The 15,449-nt window shown below is 38.3% G+C and overlaps 1 protein-coding gene across 1 annotated transcript in view; it reads left to right on the top strand.

The window, feature by feature from the left end:
• The window catches only part of sil1 (SIL1 nucleotide exchange factor), a 142,956-nt gene extending 130,337 nt beyond the window's left edge, over positions 1-12,619 (top strand). The window contains exons 4-9 of the mRNA XM_060927641.1: positions 2,521-2,632; positions 2,704-2,892; positions 3,850-3,971; positions 4,091-4,187; positions 10,651-10,815; positions 11,036-12,619. Of these exons, the coding sequence (XP_060783624.1) occupies positions 2,521-2,632; positions 2,704-2,892; positions 3,850-3,971; positions 4,091-4,187; positions 10,651-10,815; positions 11,036-11,389 (1,039 nt within the window). The 3' untranslated portion in view covers positions 11,390-12,619. The remainder of the gene's footprint in view (positions 1-2,520; positions 2,633-2,703; positions 2,893-3,849; positions 3,972-4,090; positions 4,188-10,650; positions 10,816-11,035) is intronic.
• The last annotated feature ends 2,830 nt before the right edge of the window (positions 12,620-15,449 follow it).

Raw genomic sequence — 15,449 nt, 5'->3', positions numbered from 1 at the left:
GTCTGAGTCTTTATATGCACACGCCGTGATTGTGCTTTGATTATGAACAGGTATCTGTAATTATTCCTTGTGCACTTGAGAGCAGCGTGCACATGAGTAGCAGCTAGAAGTGCACCAAGCACGAATACGCACGGATGTGACAGAACCCCCCCCCCCCCCCCCCCCCCCCCAAAGAGCTCCCTCTGGGAATGCTGACACCCTTCTGTTTTAGCCAGAATTAACTTTTTAAAGCAATTTGTGCTACAGTAGCTCTTGTGTGGGATTGGACCATATGGGCTAGCCTTCATGACCCATGCGAATCAATGAGCCTTGGCCACCCATGAACCTGTCACTAGCTGTCCTTCCTTGGACCACTTTTGGTAGGTACTATCCTCTGCATACCAGTTGTGCCATTTTGGAAGTGCTCAGACCCAGTCATCTAGCCATCACAATTTGGCCCTTGTCAAATTTGCTCAGATTCTTATGCTTGCCCATTGTTCCTGCTTCCAACACATCAACATCAAGAACTGTCTGTTCTCTTGCTGCCTAATATATTCCATTTCTTGACAGATGCCATTGTAATGAGATCATTAATGCTATTCACTTTACCTTAAGTGGTCATAATGTTATGGCTAATCGGTGTATAGAGAATATTACATGGTGGCATGAAGGTATGAAGTTTATCTTTGAGAAGATAAACTTCATTTCTTCAAGCCAGTGTGTAATTTTCTTTTTATTATATAGACACATCCACAAAAATGCAAGTTAATCAAAATAATTTTAATTTTAATGCAGTTTACCAGTTGTGTGACTCCATATCCTATCCATGGATGTAGTTTGTATGAAAAATATGAATTTTTCAACACAAGAAGATAAACTTCATATCTTCAAGCCAATGTATAATTTTCTTTTTATTATACAGACACATCCACAAACAAAAACTACACAAGTTAATCAAAACAATTAATCAAATATGTTACTCAGGACCCAGATGTAGTTCGTATGAAAAATTCAAGTGGCATATTTTCCAGTAACATACTGCTGTCTATGTAACAAATGTAATTATGTGGCAAACAAAAAATGTTTAAAAGAACAATGTGTTTTATATTTTTGATTCTTCAAAGTAGCCACTGTTTACCTTCGTAACAGCTTTGCACAAACTTGCCATTATCTTAACCAGCTTCATGAGGTAGTCACCTGGAATGCTTTTCAATTTACAGGTGTGCCTTGCCATGGTGGTGTAGTGGTTAGCACTGTCTCCTCACAGCAAGAAGGTTCTGGGTTTGAGCCCAGTGGCCGACGGGGGCCTTTCTGTGTGGAGTTTGCATATTCTCCTTGTGTCTGCGTGAGTTTCCTCCGGGTGCTCCGGTTTCCCCCACAGTCCAAAGACATGCAGTTAATTGGTGGCTCTAAATTGACCATAGGTGTGAATGTGAGTGTGAATGGTTGTTTGTCTCTATGTATTAGCCCTGCGATGACCTGGCGACTTGTCCAGGGTGTACCCTGCCTCTTGCCCATAGTCAGCTGGGATAGGCTCCAGCTTGCCTGCGACCCAGTACAGGATAAGCAGCTGCAGATAATGGATGGATGGAGGTGTGCCTTGCCAAAGTTAATTAGTGAAATTTCCTGCCACCTTAATGTGTTTGAAACCATTAAATAGCAAATGATAAAATACAGTAAAATAATAAAATACAATAAATAACCCTATTCGACAACTGTAGTAATCAATATTATGTCAAGAACTGCTCAACTAAGTAAAGAGAAACAAGTTCATCATTACTTTAAAATATGAAGTATCTTTTAATGAATAAAAATAAAGAAACATAATTAAATAGTGTGCCCAAACATTTGACTAGTACTATAGTACCCCACTGCACAGTGTGTATGTATGTATGTATGTATGTATATATATATATATATATATATATATATATATATATATATATATATATATATATACTGTACAAAAAAAATCAGTTAAACAACAAATCATATTTTTCATTTCAATTGTAGTTTGTCATGTGCTTCTGACATGGACTGGACTGCAGACCAGGCAGTTAATATGTGAATTTTGTGACAATTTTATAAATTAAGGTTGTACACTCAACTGGTTAAGTGTGCATGTTTTATTACTTATGCTGTTAGACTTGAGTCATTCTATCCATCGACATGCACTAGGATTTTTATGATAACATTTAGGTTTTTCTCACTGTCTATAGTTTCCTTAGCAATGTTGGCACCTCTAAATCTGGTATGATGCAATTCAGTAACTGTTTTATAAACACATGCATCAGTCTTTATGGTCTGAGTATAAAACTTGCAGAAATCTGACAGCATAGAATCGGGCAAAGTTATCTGTAACAATTGTCTGCGAGGCAGTGTATGACAAAAAAATGAATGTCAAATATTTTTAAAGCTGAATTATTTAAAGTAGTAATGTTTGATTGCTCTTGAAAGAATCATACCTCAAGAGTCCTATGTTGCACTATAATGACTTTTCATACAAATTAGTTGTAGCTATGTTTCTTTTTCTCCCTGAAGTACGCAAGGATCGCTAAACAAGAAGACCCCTCTATTCACATCTCATGAGTTAAAACAGGCTCTGAAGAAGTTTAAAGGAGTGGATGACACTACAAAAAAGGACTCAGAGCAGGTAATGCAGATACTAATGGCTCAATAAATGCTTCATTTTTTTGTTATTTATTATTTGGTGTTTGATTATAGGGCAAGGAGTCTCCACAAGCTCTGGTTCGTTCAGTGGATGAACTCAAAAGAGACTTGGCCATGTTGGACTTGCTGGTGGAAACGGATGTCCAGATTATGAGCAAACTTTTGTCCAAATTCAGCAGCATTAACACTACCATGGACCAAAAGGTCGCTGCTCTACTTGACTTAGAGTACCTTGTTCATCAGGTGATTAATTTTATGACATTTATTTGCATATATTATTAAAGGAATACTCCAGAGTGAAATGCTTTCTAGGTCTATTTTCGCATTATTGGGAGTGCATACGTTGAGTTGCTACCACAATCACGTCAATCGGATGTGTTTTGAGAAAATTAGTTTTTTGCGATTTCAACCGGAAAGCGCTAACACGGCAGTGCGCGGGGCATGTCTTATTGCTGATACAAAACGCTAGTTTTAAAACCATTGCAAAGCTCAGAACAACATGACAGTTCTGTGGAAGTGAGTAGAGGGTTCCTACAAACAAAATGAAGTGTCCCTGGCTCTGCAAGTGCACGGATAGAGTGTGTAGAAGAGTAAATACAAATACAATTGTGGTATGTTGTGCATTTCCAGCGGGATGGGCCCTGCACTCAGCACTCGACTTTTACGGACTGTCCCATGAAGATGGCGTCTGGAGAAGACCAAATTCAGGTAAGGTCACTGGCTTTATATTTACTCTTCTACACACTCTATCCATGCACTTGCAGAGCCAGGGACACTTCATTTTGTTTGTAGGAACCCTCTACTCACTTCCACAGAACTGTTATGTTGTTTTGAGCTTTGCAATGGTTTTAAAACTAGCGTTTTGTATTGGCAATAAGACATGCCCCGCGCACTGCCGTGTTAGCACTTTCCGGTTGAAATCGCAAAAAAATAATTTTCTCAAAACACATCCGATTGACGTGATTGTGGTAGCAACTCAACGTATGCACTCCCAATAATGCGAAAATAGACCTAGAAAGCATTTCACTCCGGAGTATTCCTTTAAGTCTTGTTGACTTATAAGAGGAGTTTGGAAATAAGTAATAAACCTACTAGTACAGAATTTTATTAGTATTTTGGTAATTGGTATCCCATTTCTAATCAGTCATAATAGCATTTTTTGGTAAAATCAAGTGCATCACAATTTGTTTTGTGTTTTAGGTGGATAATGCACATAACCTGGCATCAATGGGTGGAATAGATCTTGTAAATGATGCTTTAAACAATACAGAGTTTAGACTTCAGGAAAGTGCTGCATTTGTACTTGGATCAGCTGTTTCTAGGTACGACAGCAAAATGTTATCAGGGTCTGTTATTACTGTTATGAATTATTGTTAAATATTTATTTAATTTATGGATAATGTCATACAGTTATGGTCTGGTGATGGTTTTCTATTTTCAGTAACCCATCTGTCCAAGTTGTGGCTTTAGCGTGTGGCACCTTACAGAAGCTATTGACTATGCTTGCAACCCCACGACCAATGTCCGTTAAGAAAAAGGTAATAATATATTGTTGGAGTGTCTATCCATAGGAAAATTTTTTTTGAATTCCTATTTTCTGCCTCCATGTTTTGAACATTTATACTGTTTAAAGGCATTTACTTTTAGACTCCTATGACTATTTATGACTCTGCAATAAGATCTATGATTGATCATCATTGCTTGGGTTTTCAACACAATCAATGAACATAGGTCATTGAACCCTCAATGGTCTTCATTGGCATTGGACATTCCTGCCTTGTTGGTGACCCTGTAGGTGTACCGTTCCTCCTCAGCCCTTAATTAGTGGTCAGTTTGACATTGCCATGTCAATGTTGTTGTGCTGTGCTGAGAGTGATCTTCTACCCAAAATTATTTGGCCATTGGTGGACTGAAAATGGCATCTATCTGTTGACTGACAAGATAGGGGGTTGCTGACAAAATGCATGTAACAGATGGGCCACAGTCAATCAATGCTCACCTATAAAGTACAAGATATTATGTTTTTTTTCAGTACTACAACATGTTTTTATACGTTTAACTTTTTTACATTAGCCAACTTGTGTTTTCATTGTACCAATGTATTATACTGCCTATAGCCGAATCAAAATGTGTGTCCTGCATTTCAAATCAGCATATGCAAAGTACCTAGCTTAGGTGGGAAGTGACACCTTCTCTAAGCATTTGGCAAACAATCATCAGCAACAAAAAGGTGAAAATTTGGCAGGTTTACCTTCTATAATTAGGAAAACATTTTATTGAGGAGATAATAGTTTTTATTTCGGGGATATCCTCAAATGCTTTTCCTGTGTAGTGACTTGTGAAAGCTCTGGCAGTGTTCTTTGCAAGTGAGTTAAATAGACTACCTATCCAATGCCAATTAAGCCCTATAGGGACAGGATTAGTTTCACTGGGTGACTAATAACATTTTTACGTCTCTTCCATGATAATCTTATAGCAGTTAACTTTACATATGAGATACAGGTTTCTACCGAGATTTTCATTTATGTTGAATATTTAGCTAAGCTAAATAGTTTAACAAATTGTAGACATACAGTGGTGCTTGAAAGTTTGTGAACCCTTTCGAATTTTCTATATTTCTGCAAAAATATGACCTAAAACATCATCAGATTTTCACACAAGTCCTAAAAGTAGATAAAGAGAACCCAGTTAAACAAATGATACAAAAATATTATATTTAGTCATTTATTTATTGAGGAAAATGATCCAATATTACATATTGGTGAGTGGCAAAAGTATGTGAACCTCTAGGATTAGCAGTTAATTTGAAGGTGAAATTAGAGTCAGGTGTTTTCAATCAATGGGATGACAATCAGGTGTGAGTGGGCACCCTGTTTTATTGAGAGAACAGGGATCTATCAAAGTTTGATCTTCACAACACGTTTGTGGAAGTGTATCATGGCATGAACAAAGGAGATTTCTGAGGACCTCAGAAAAAGCGTTGTTGATGCTCATCAGGCTGGAAAAGGTTACAAAAATATCTCTAAAGAGTTTGGACTCCACCAACCCACAGTCAGACAGATTGTGTACAAATGGAGGAAATTCAAGACCATTGTTACCCTCCCCAGGAGTGGTTGATCAACAAAGATCACTCCAAGAGCAAGGCATGTAATAGTCAGCGAGGTCACAAAGGACCCCAGGGTAACGTCTAAGCGACTGAAGGCCTCTCTCACATTGGCTAATGTTAATGTTCATGAGTCCACCATCAGGAGAACACTGAACAACAATGGTGTACATGGCAGGATTGCAAGGAGAAAGCCACTGCTCTCTAAAAAGAACATTGCTGCTCATCTGCAGTTTGCTAAAGATCACATGGACTATTGGAAGGCTATTGGAAAAATGTTTTGTGGACGGATGAGACCAAAATAGAACTTTTGGGTTTAAATGAGAAGCGTTATGTTTGGAGAAAGGAAAACACTGCATTCCAGTATAAGAACCTTATCCCATCTGAGAAGCATGGTGGTGGTAATATCATGGTTTGGGCCTGTTTTGCTGCATCTGGGCCAGGACAGCTTGCCATCATTGATGGAGCAATGAATTCTGAATTATACCAGCAAATTTTAAAGGAAAATGTCAGGACATCTGTCCATGAACTGAATCTCAACAGAAGGTGGGTCATGCAGCAAGGCAACAACCCTAAGCACACAAGTCGTTCTACCAAAGAATGGTTAAAGAAGAATAAAGTTAATGTTTTGGAATGGCCAAGTCAAAGTCCTGACCTTAATCCAATCGAAATGCTGTGGAAGGACCTGAAGCAAGCAGTTCATGTGAGGAAACCCACCAACATCCCAGAGTTGAAGCTGTTCTGTACGGAGGAATGGGCTAAAATTCCTCCAAGCTGGTGTGCAGGACTGATCAACAGTTACCGGAAATGTTTAGTTGCAGTTATGGCTGCACAAGTGGGTCACACCAGATACTGAAAGCAAAGGTTCACATACTTTTGCCACTCACAGATATGTAATATTGGATCATTTTCCTCAATAAATAAATGATCAAGTATAATATTTTTGTCTCATTTGTTAACTGGGTTCTCTTTATCTACTTTTAGGACTTGTGTGAAAATCTGATGATGTTTTAGGTCATATTTATGCAGAAATATTGAAAATTCTAAAGGGTTCACAAACTTTCAAGCACCACTGTACATATTTGCTGTTTTAATCCTTTGTTATAACATTGGCTTTTGACTTTCACCTTAATGAGAGCAGTATTCAAACATCTTCCCGGCAATAGGAATTATATTATACCTGATTTATAGAGAACTCGAATGTCATTGTGCCATGCCTCAACCCAGTGCATTACACAGGATATGCACTGCATGAAATTATGAAAAAAAATTCACATTCCATGGACAAAGATATCGATCTATTGTAGCATTTCATGTAACGGTGTTTACACATACAGTGTCTTGCAAAAGTATTCATCCCCCTTGGTGTTTGTCCTGTTTTGTTGCATTACAAGCTGGAATTAAAATGGATTTTTGGAGGGTTAGCACCATTTGATTTACATAACATGCCTACAACTTTAAAGGTGAAAATTGTTGTTTTATTGTGAAACAAACAATAATTAAGATGGAAAAAAAACCCAGAAATCTAGAGTGTACATAGGTATCCCCCCCCCAAACTCAATACTTTGTAGAACCACCTTTTGCTGCAATTACAGCTGCAGGTCTCTTGGAGTGTGTCTCTATTAGCTTAGCAAATCCAGCAACTGGGATTTTTGCCTATTCCTCAAGGCAAACCTGCTCCAGTTCCTTCGAGTTAGATGGGTTGCATTGGTGTACAGCAATCTTCAAGTTATGCCACAGATTCTCAATTCTTGGATTGAGGTCTGGGCTTTGACTAGGCCATTCCAAGACATTTAAATGTTTCCCGTTAAACCACTCCAGTGTAGCTTTAGCAGGATGTTTAAGGTCATTGTTCTGCTGGAACGTGAACCTTCTTCCCAGTCTCAAACCTCTGGTTGACTCAAACAGGTTTTCCTCCAGAATTGCCCTGTATCTTTCCTTCAGTCCTGACCAGCTTTCCTTCAGTCCTGACCAGCTTTCCTGTCACTGCAGATGAAAAACATCCCCACAGCATGATGTTGCCACCACCATGCTTCACTGTAGGAATGGTGTTCTCAGGCTGTTGGGTTTGTCAAGTTTATTTGTATACCGCTTTTAACAATAAACATTGTCACAAAGCAGCTTTACACAATTTGAACGACTTAAAACATGAGCTAATTTTATCCCTAATCTATCCCCAATGAGCAAGCCTGTGGCGACGGTGGCAAGGAAAAACTCCCTCAGACGACATGAGGAAGAAACCTTGAGAGGAACCAGACTCAAAAGGGAACCCATCCTCATTTGGGCAACAACAGACAGCATGACTATAATATTAACAGTTTTAACAAGAAGTCAGTTTTGTTGATGTTATAAACTCTTCATTGATGGAAACTTGAGTGCAAAACTGTTCATGATAACTGCAGTCCTAAAGTTAGCAAGTCAACTGTAGTCCTCAGCCATAAAAGCATGACTGTAAGAGTCCAGAACATCCTCCAAGTGTGACTTTTAACTGTCCTTTTAACTGTCCCAGGACCAACATGTAACTCAGAGGGACAGATTGGGGGGGGGGAGGGAGAGAAAACACAGGTTGTTAGGTATGCCCAATGTCACCTGAATAAGTAGGAACAGTATACATATTGCACTGAGTACAAGCAGGGACTCCGGCAACTAACTATGACAGCATAACTAAAAGGGGAGAGCCAGAAGGTAACACAGGCATGAGGGAGCCCCAGGACATAAAGCAGCCAGCCACTACACCGTCAATAAACTTGAGTGAGCAAGTGAGTGGGGACTGACAGCATCCATACATCCCAGTTTACCAAAACACTCTATGTCTGAGGACCCTCCAGATCTACACCTTTACCTCAAACACCATTAACAAAAGGCTTGACTAAACAGATATGTTTTCAGCCTAGACTTAAACACTGAGACTGTGTCTGATTTCCGAACATTACTTGGAAGGCTGTTCCATAACTGTGGGGCTTTGTAAGAAAAGGCTCTGCCCCCTGATGTAGCCTTCACTATACGAGGTACCAACAGATAGCCTGCACCTTTTGATCCAAGTAGGCGTGGCGGGTCATAGAGGAGTAGAAGTTCACTCAGGTACTGTGGTGAGAGACCATTTAGTGCTTTAAAGGTCAATAGTAGTATTTTATAATCAATACGAAATTTGATTGGAAGCCAATGCAGTATGGATAAGACAGGGGTGATGTGGTCATATTTTCTAGTTCTAGTAAGGACTCTTGCTGCTGCATCTTGAACTAACTGGAGCTTGTTTATGCACTTATTGGAACATCCAGACAGTAAGGCATTACAATAATCCAACCTGGAGGTAACAAAAGCATGAACTAGTTTTTCTGCGTCATGTAGTGACATTAAATTTCTTATCTTAGCAATATTTCTGAGATGAAAGAAAGCTATCCGGGTAATGTTATCAACGTGAGTTTCGAATGAAAGACCGGGGTCAATAATCACTCCGAGGTCTTTTACTGCTGCATGTGAAGAAACAGAAAGGCCATCCAGAGTTACTGTGTAAACAGAAAACTTACTTCTAGCTGCATGTGGTCCTAGTACAAGTACTTCAGTCTTGTCAGAGTTAAGCAGAAGGAAATTAATAAGCATCCAGTGTCTAATGTCCTTTACACATTCCTCAATTCTATTAAACTGGTGTCTCTCATCCGGTTTTGCAGAAACATACAACAGTGTGTCATCAGCATAACAGTGGAAACTAATACAATGTTTACGAATAATATCACCCAGAGGTAACATATTCTGGCAGCGGGGGCGTGGTCAAGCGCCGGTCTGTGACAGGAGGGCGGAGTCAGGGAAGGTGAGTGGCAGAATCACTACACCTGAGATCAATTAACCTGTGTTTGTGTGTCTTCCCAGTGACCGCGCCCTATATAAGGAGGGAGAGCAGAGAGCAGAAGAGCCCTCCATTCACAAACCGATGCTAGGCCATGCCCCCACTGCCACAATGGCATTTCCCGTGATGGCCAAAAAGATCAATTTTAGTCTCATTTGACCAGAGAATCTTCTTCCATGTGTTTGGGGAGTCTGCCACATGCTGTTGGGCAAACTCCAAATGTGTTTTCTTAAGCAATGACTTTTATCTGGTCACTCTTCCATAAAGCCCTGCTCTGTGGAGTGTACAGCTTAAAGTGGTCCTATGGACAGATACTCCCATCTCTGCTGTGGATTTTTGCAACTCATTCAGTGTCATCTTTGGTGTCATTATTGCATCTCTGATTAATGCCCTCCTTGCCTAGTCTGTGAGTTTTGGTGGGCACCCTTCTCTTGTCAGGTTTGTAGTGGTGCCATATTCTTTCCATTTTGCTATAATGGATTTAATGGTGCTCTGTGGGATATTCAAAGTTTGGGATATTTTTTATAACCCAACCCTGATCCATACTTCACAACTTTGTGTCTGACATGTTTGGAGTGTTCCTTGGTTTCCATGTTGCTTGCTTAGTAGTGTTGCAGAGTCAGGGTCCATCCAGAACAGGTTGATTTATACAGACATCATGTGACAGATCATGTGACACTTTGATTGCACACAGATGGATCTTAATCAACTAAATATGTGACTTTTGAAGTGAACTGTTTGGACCAGCTCTTATTTAAGGGTTTCATACGAAAGAGGGTGAATATCTGTGCACACTCCAGATTTCTGCTTTTTTTCATCTTAATTATTGTTTGTGTCACAATAAAACAGCAATTTGCACCTTTAAAATGGTAGGCATGTTGTGAAAATCAAATGGTGCTAACACTCCAAAAATTCATTTTAATTCCGTCTTGTAATGCAACAAAACAGGACAAACACTAAGGGGGATGAATACTTTTGCAAGACACTGTATAAAGGTATTTTAACTGTAGTAAAGTACATTAACAATTGATCACTTTTGGCTTTTTCTGATTAGGTGTTATTTGCACTGGCATGTCTGTTACGTCACTTTCCTCCTGCTCAAAGTCAGTTTGTAAAGCTTGGCGGATTGCAGATATTACTTGAGCTATTCCAGGCACAAGGAGCTGAGAGTCTCCGTGTGAGGATTATCACATTGCTCTATGACATGATTACCGAGAAGGTCAGTATTTCTGTAAACTTCTCTGAACGGTTTTGATATATAATCTGATCAAAACATTACTATAATATAAACCTAGTATAACCATGTGAAACTGACCATCTCTTCCTAAACTGATTGTATTTAAACATACAAGCAAAACAAATGTTGAGATACATTTTGACACAAAAAAAGTCAGCAACAGGCCCTCCACAATTTTTATATTTCTAAAAATGTTTTCCAGGAGATGATGTCTCAAACTCAGTCTACTCATCAGGAACATTTGCAGCAATATAACGACATCTCGCTGTTCCCCATGCTTGTGGAACAGGGGTGGTGTAGCCTGGTGCCAGAAATTCTGGCCTCTCCCAAGCATGACTGGACAGAGAAGGCTTTGCAGACACTCCTGGCCATGATGCCCCACTGTCAGATGCTGTATCTGCAGAATCCTACTCTGAGCACATATCTTAGTGTTCTGCAGAAGCAATACAAAGAGCTTGCCCTTAGAGAGAGAAGCCTGGGAGAGGACATTGGTTACTTTGGGGAGATTTTGGTCCTTGTGGACACTGTAATGACGAAAATGCACAAAAGGAACTAAAGGCACTAAAGCTCTGTGTTTTTTTTTTGTTTGTTTGTTTGTTTTTTAATTATTGTTTGTTTGTTGGGGGAGGTGTGTGCACAGTACTGTGCAAAAGTCTGAGGCACATGTAAAGAAATGCTGTAGACCAAAAATGGCTTAAAAAATATAATGAAATGAAATGTTTCAATATTTAAAAAAAAAAATACTATAAACAGCAGTAAGCCATAATAATTGAAACACAGTCAATATTTGGTGTGAAATGACCCTCTGCTTTAAAAAAAAAAACAATAGTAATCTCTGGTACATTTAGTGCAGTTCTATAAAGAAATGAGCTGTTGGCTTTACTGAGCATCTTGCAGAACCAACCACAGTTCTTCTGGACACTTTGTCACACTTGCTGCTTAATTTTACAGCAAAACCCAGTAGCCTTCATTATGTTTTCTTTTTTAATCTGAAAAGTGGTCTCCTATGTAATATGCTGCTCAGATACAAACATTTTTTTTTCTGTAGCATTTAATTTTCTGCTGGAAAACAAACATCTGGAACTCTAAAATGTTTTTATTCTGACTTGATTTAATGTACAGGTAGAAGTTCATCTCATCTCATTATCTCTAGCCGCTTTATCCTGTTCTACAGGGTTGCAGGCAAGCTGGAGCCTATCCCAGCTGACTACGGGCGAAAGGCGGGGTACACCCTGGACAAGTCGCTAGGTCATCACAGGGCTGACACATAGACACAGACAACCATTCACACTCACATTCACACCTACGGTCAATTTAGAGTCACCAGTTAACCTAACCTGCATGTCTTTGGACTGTGGGGGAAACTGGAGCACCCGGAGGAAACCCACTCGGACATGGGGAGAACATGCAAACTCCACACAGAAAGGCCCTCGCCAGCCACTAATGTAGAAGTTATAAAATGGAAATCTATAACAAAGTTTGTATGAAAAAAATAGGGTGCCTAAGACTTTTGCACAGTGCTGTGTATAAGGTGGACTATATATAATTGCTTGCAAAAACTGAGCCTTTTGGTGCATTCTTCTTCTATACCCAGTCTTGATACCCTCACCTGTTACCAATTAACCTGTTTATTGTGGAATCTTTCAAAATGGTGTTACTTGAATATCTATAAACTTTTCAGTCTTATTTTCCCTCTGTCCCAACTTTTTTTTTTAAGTGTGTTGAAGGCATCAAATTCTAAACTTCGTTTATATTTACAAAATACAATTAAGTTGGTCAGTAAAACTATTGAGAATCTTTTCTTTGTATTGTTGTCAGTTAAATAAAGTTTCATGTGAATTAACAAATCATAGCTTTTTGTTTTTATTGCATTTTGGAAAATATTCCAACTTTTCTGGAAATGGAGTTTATATATATATACTAGTGCATCTCAGACAATTAGTATATTGTGAAAAAGTTCAATATTTTCCAACAGTAATTTAAGAAAGTGAAATTTTAGTGTATTCTAGATTCATTGCATGTAAACTAAAATATTTCAAGCACTTAATTTTAATTTTCATAATTATGGCAGACAGTGTAAAAACATCTCCAAATAATTTCATTTCAGGTTTGAGTAAAACAGTATAAATACAATATATCTTTTGATCTAGTTCAGTACATGCAACCACAATTATGGGGAAGGCTGCTGACTTGACATCCTCCACAAGGAGGGTAAGTCACAGAAGGTCATTGCTCAAAAAGCTAGTGGGAAAAGGTGCACAAACAACAGTGATGACTGCAGCCTTGCAAGGATTATCAAGAAAAGTCAATTCAAGAACTTAGGAGAGCTTCACAAGGAGTGGACTGAGGCTGGTGTCAGTGCATCAAGAGCCACCACGCACAGCCGTCTTCAGGAAAGGGGTTACAACTGTCGTATTTCTAATATCAAACCACTCTGGAAACAAAGACAATGTCAGAAACATCTTACCTGGGCTAAGGAGAGAAAAAACTGGACTGTTGCTCAGTGGTCCAAAGTCCTCTTTTCAAATTAAAGTAAATTTTGCATTTCAGTTGGAAATCAAGGTCCTAGAGTCTGGACAAAGAGTGGAGAGGCACAGAATCCAAGGTGTTTGAAGTCCAGTGTGAAGTTTCTGCAGTCTGTGATGATTTGTGGTGCCATGTCATGTACTGGTGTTGGTCCACTGTGTTTTATCAAGTGCAGTGTCAACACAGTCATCTACCAGGAGATTTTAGAGCACTTCATGCTTTCATCTGCTGACAAGCTTTATGGAGATGCCAATTTGCTTTTCCATCAGGATTTAGCACCTGTCCACAGTGCCAAAACTATGACTAAATGGTTTGCTGAACATGATATTACTGTGCTTGATTGGCCAGCCAAATTGCCTGACCTAAACCCCATCGAGAATCTATGAGGTATTGTCAAGAGAAGATGAGAATCACCCAACCCAAAAATACAGACGAATTGACATGAAATGGCATGTTTTCATATTTTTAGTGTAGGAGACATGGACAGCAGAATATAAGAATAAGAAAAAGCATTTAATTCATGTGTAGTCTGTGTGAAGTTGAAATCAATGACCATGAAAAATGAACACTAATTTGTATAGATTTTAAAACTATGTTAATGTTCATTTTGCATCTGCTTGATATGCAAGGTACACTCTTGCATGTACTCAAGACACAAATTCATAAATATCATACTTGCCAACTTTTCAAAATTCTCATGGGGGAGAAAAGTGTGTGAACGACATTTTCAATTGGACGAGGGTATGATGCGCGGTTGAAATGATAAAAACAGTGGATCCCGATTAATTGCAAACCATTTGAAATGTATACAATTAAAGAGTTTTTGAATTGTTGATATTGTTCTATCAATTACTATAGGTTATGGGATTCATGTATCAAGCATGAGATAGCTCAGAGTGAAAAATCTGAAATAATATTCTTGTCTTGAATTTTAATGTAACAATGAAAGGGAAGTCTTAAATCAGATTTTTAGCTGAAAAATCTCATGCCTGAATATTGTATGCATACAGAGACCCACAGAAAATAACACAAGTGATGCTTTAGAAGAATGTTTATAATTTCTTAAAATAGTCACAGTGAATGAAAGTATTAATGGATTGCATCAAATGTGTTTTCCTTCTGTAAGCTCATGTAAAAATATAGAGAACTATAATATATATAAATTAAGTAAAATTTTATTAAGATTTAACCAAAATAGTAACAACTCAATTAAATAAATACTGCACTGTCTTAGTACTACTAAAATGCATCTCTCTCACTAAACACTTTCCAACAGAATTTTAAAAAAGCACTAGAAATACTATCAAAATCCTATCAGAATGAAAGCAATTTGCTCATTTGCAAACTTTGAAACTTTTCAAACAAAATTTAAAAATGGCACAATAAATACTACCAGACTATCAAAATATACTCCACAAAGAAATTCGCTCGAATGCAAAATTGTAGTACTACCAAAATACACTCACTAGTAATCTTTCACTTAAAACTTCAAAACTCTATCAAAATCAATCACTTTCCAGATAATTCACTTGTAAACTTTCACTTAAAACATAAATTCAAAATAGCACTAAGACACTACCACACTATTCAAATACACTCATCAAACAAATTCTCTGTCATGCAAAATTTCACTAAACACTTTAGAAGTTGTACAGTTTGTTTCTGAAATGGTATGGAAGACAAGTTTAATTTCACACTCAAATGTCCATTATATTCTGATTTAAGGTATCTTTACCTTAAAATGTGTAACTGGCTGGTCGAAAATTTGCTTATCCATGGAAATTCATTCTCCCATGCAACCTGGTATTTGCATTCATATCTTTGCCGTTTGGTATTTGGTTTAGTGGCTATGATGAATGCCTGCTTGTAAAAAATGTCGGACAGCCTGGGTGAATCCTACATTATGAAAGTGACTGTCATTCTGTTCGTTGATTGGTTAAAAATCAGTGGACATCAGCAGTGTTTCTCATACGATTCTGATTGGACATAATCGGGAGTATTTTTAACTTGGTGGTAGGGATTTCCCAAAACCGTGAGATTATCCAGTTTTTAACAAATACGATCAGGAGGTGGGAGTTGGAGGCTAAAAT

Source organism: Neoarius graeffei, chromosome 8, assembly GCF_027579695.1.
Source record: "Neoarius graeffei isolate fNeoGra1 chromosome 8, fNeoGra1.pri, whole genome shotgun sequence".
In the NCBI taxonomy this organism is placed as follows: domain Eukaryota; kingdom Metazoa; phylum Chordata; class Actinopteri; order Siluriformes; family Ariidae; genus Neoarius; species Neoarius graeffei.
Note: the sequence above shows the minus strand (reverse complement) of the source record. Positions and strands in the feature narration are given on the sequence as shown.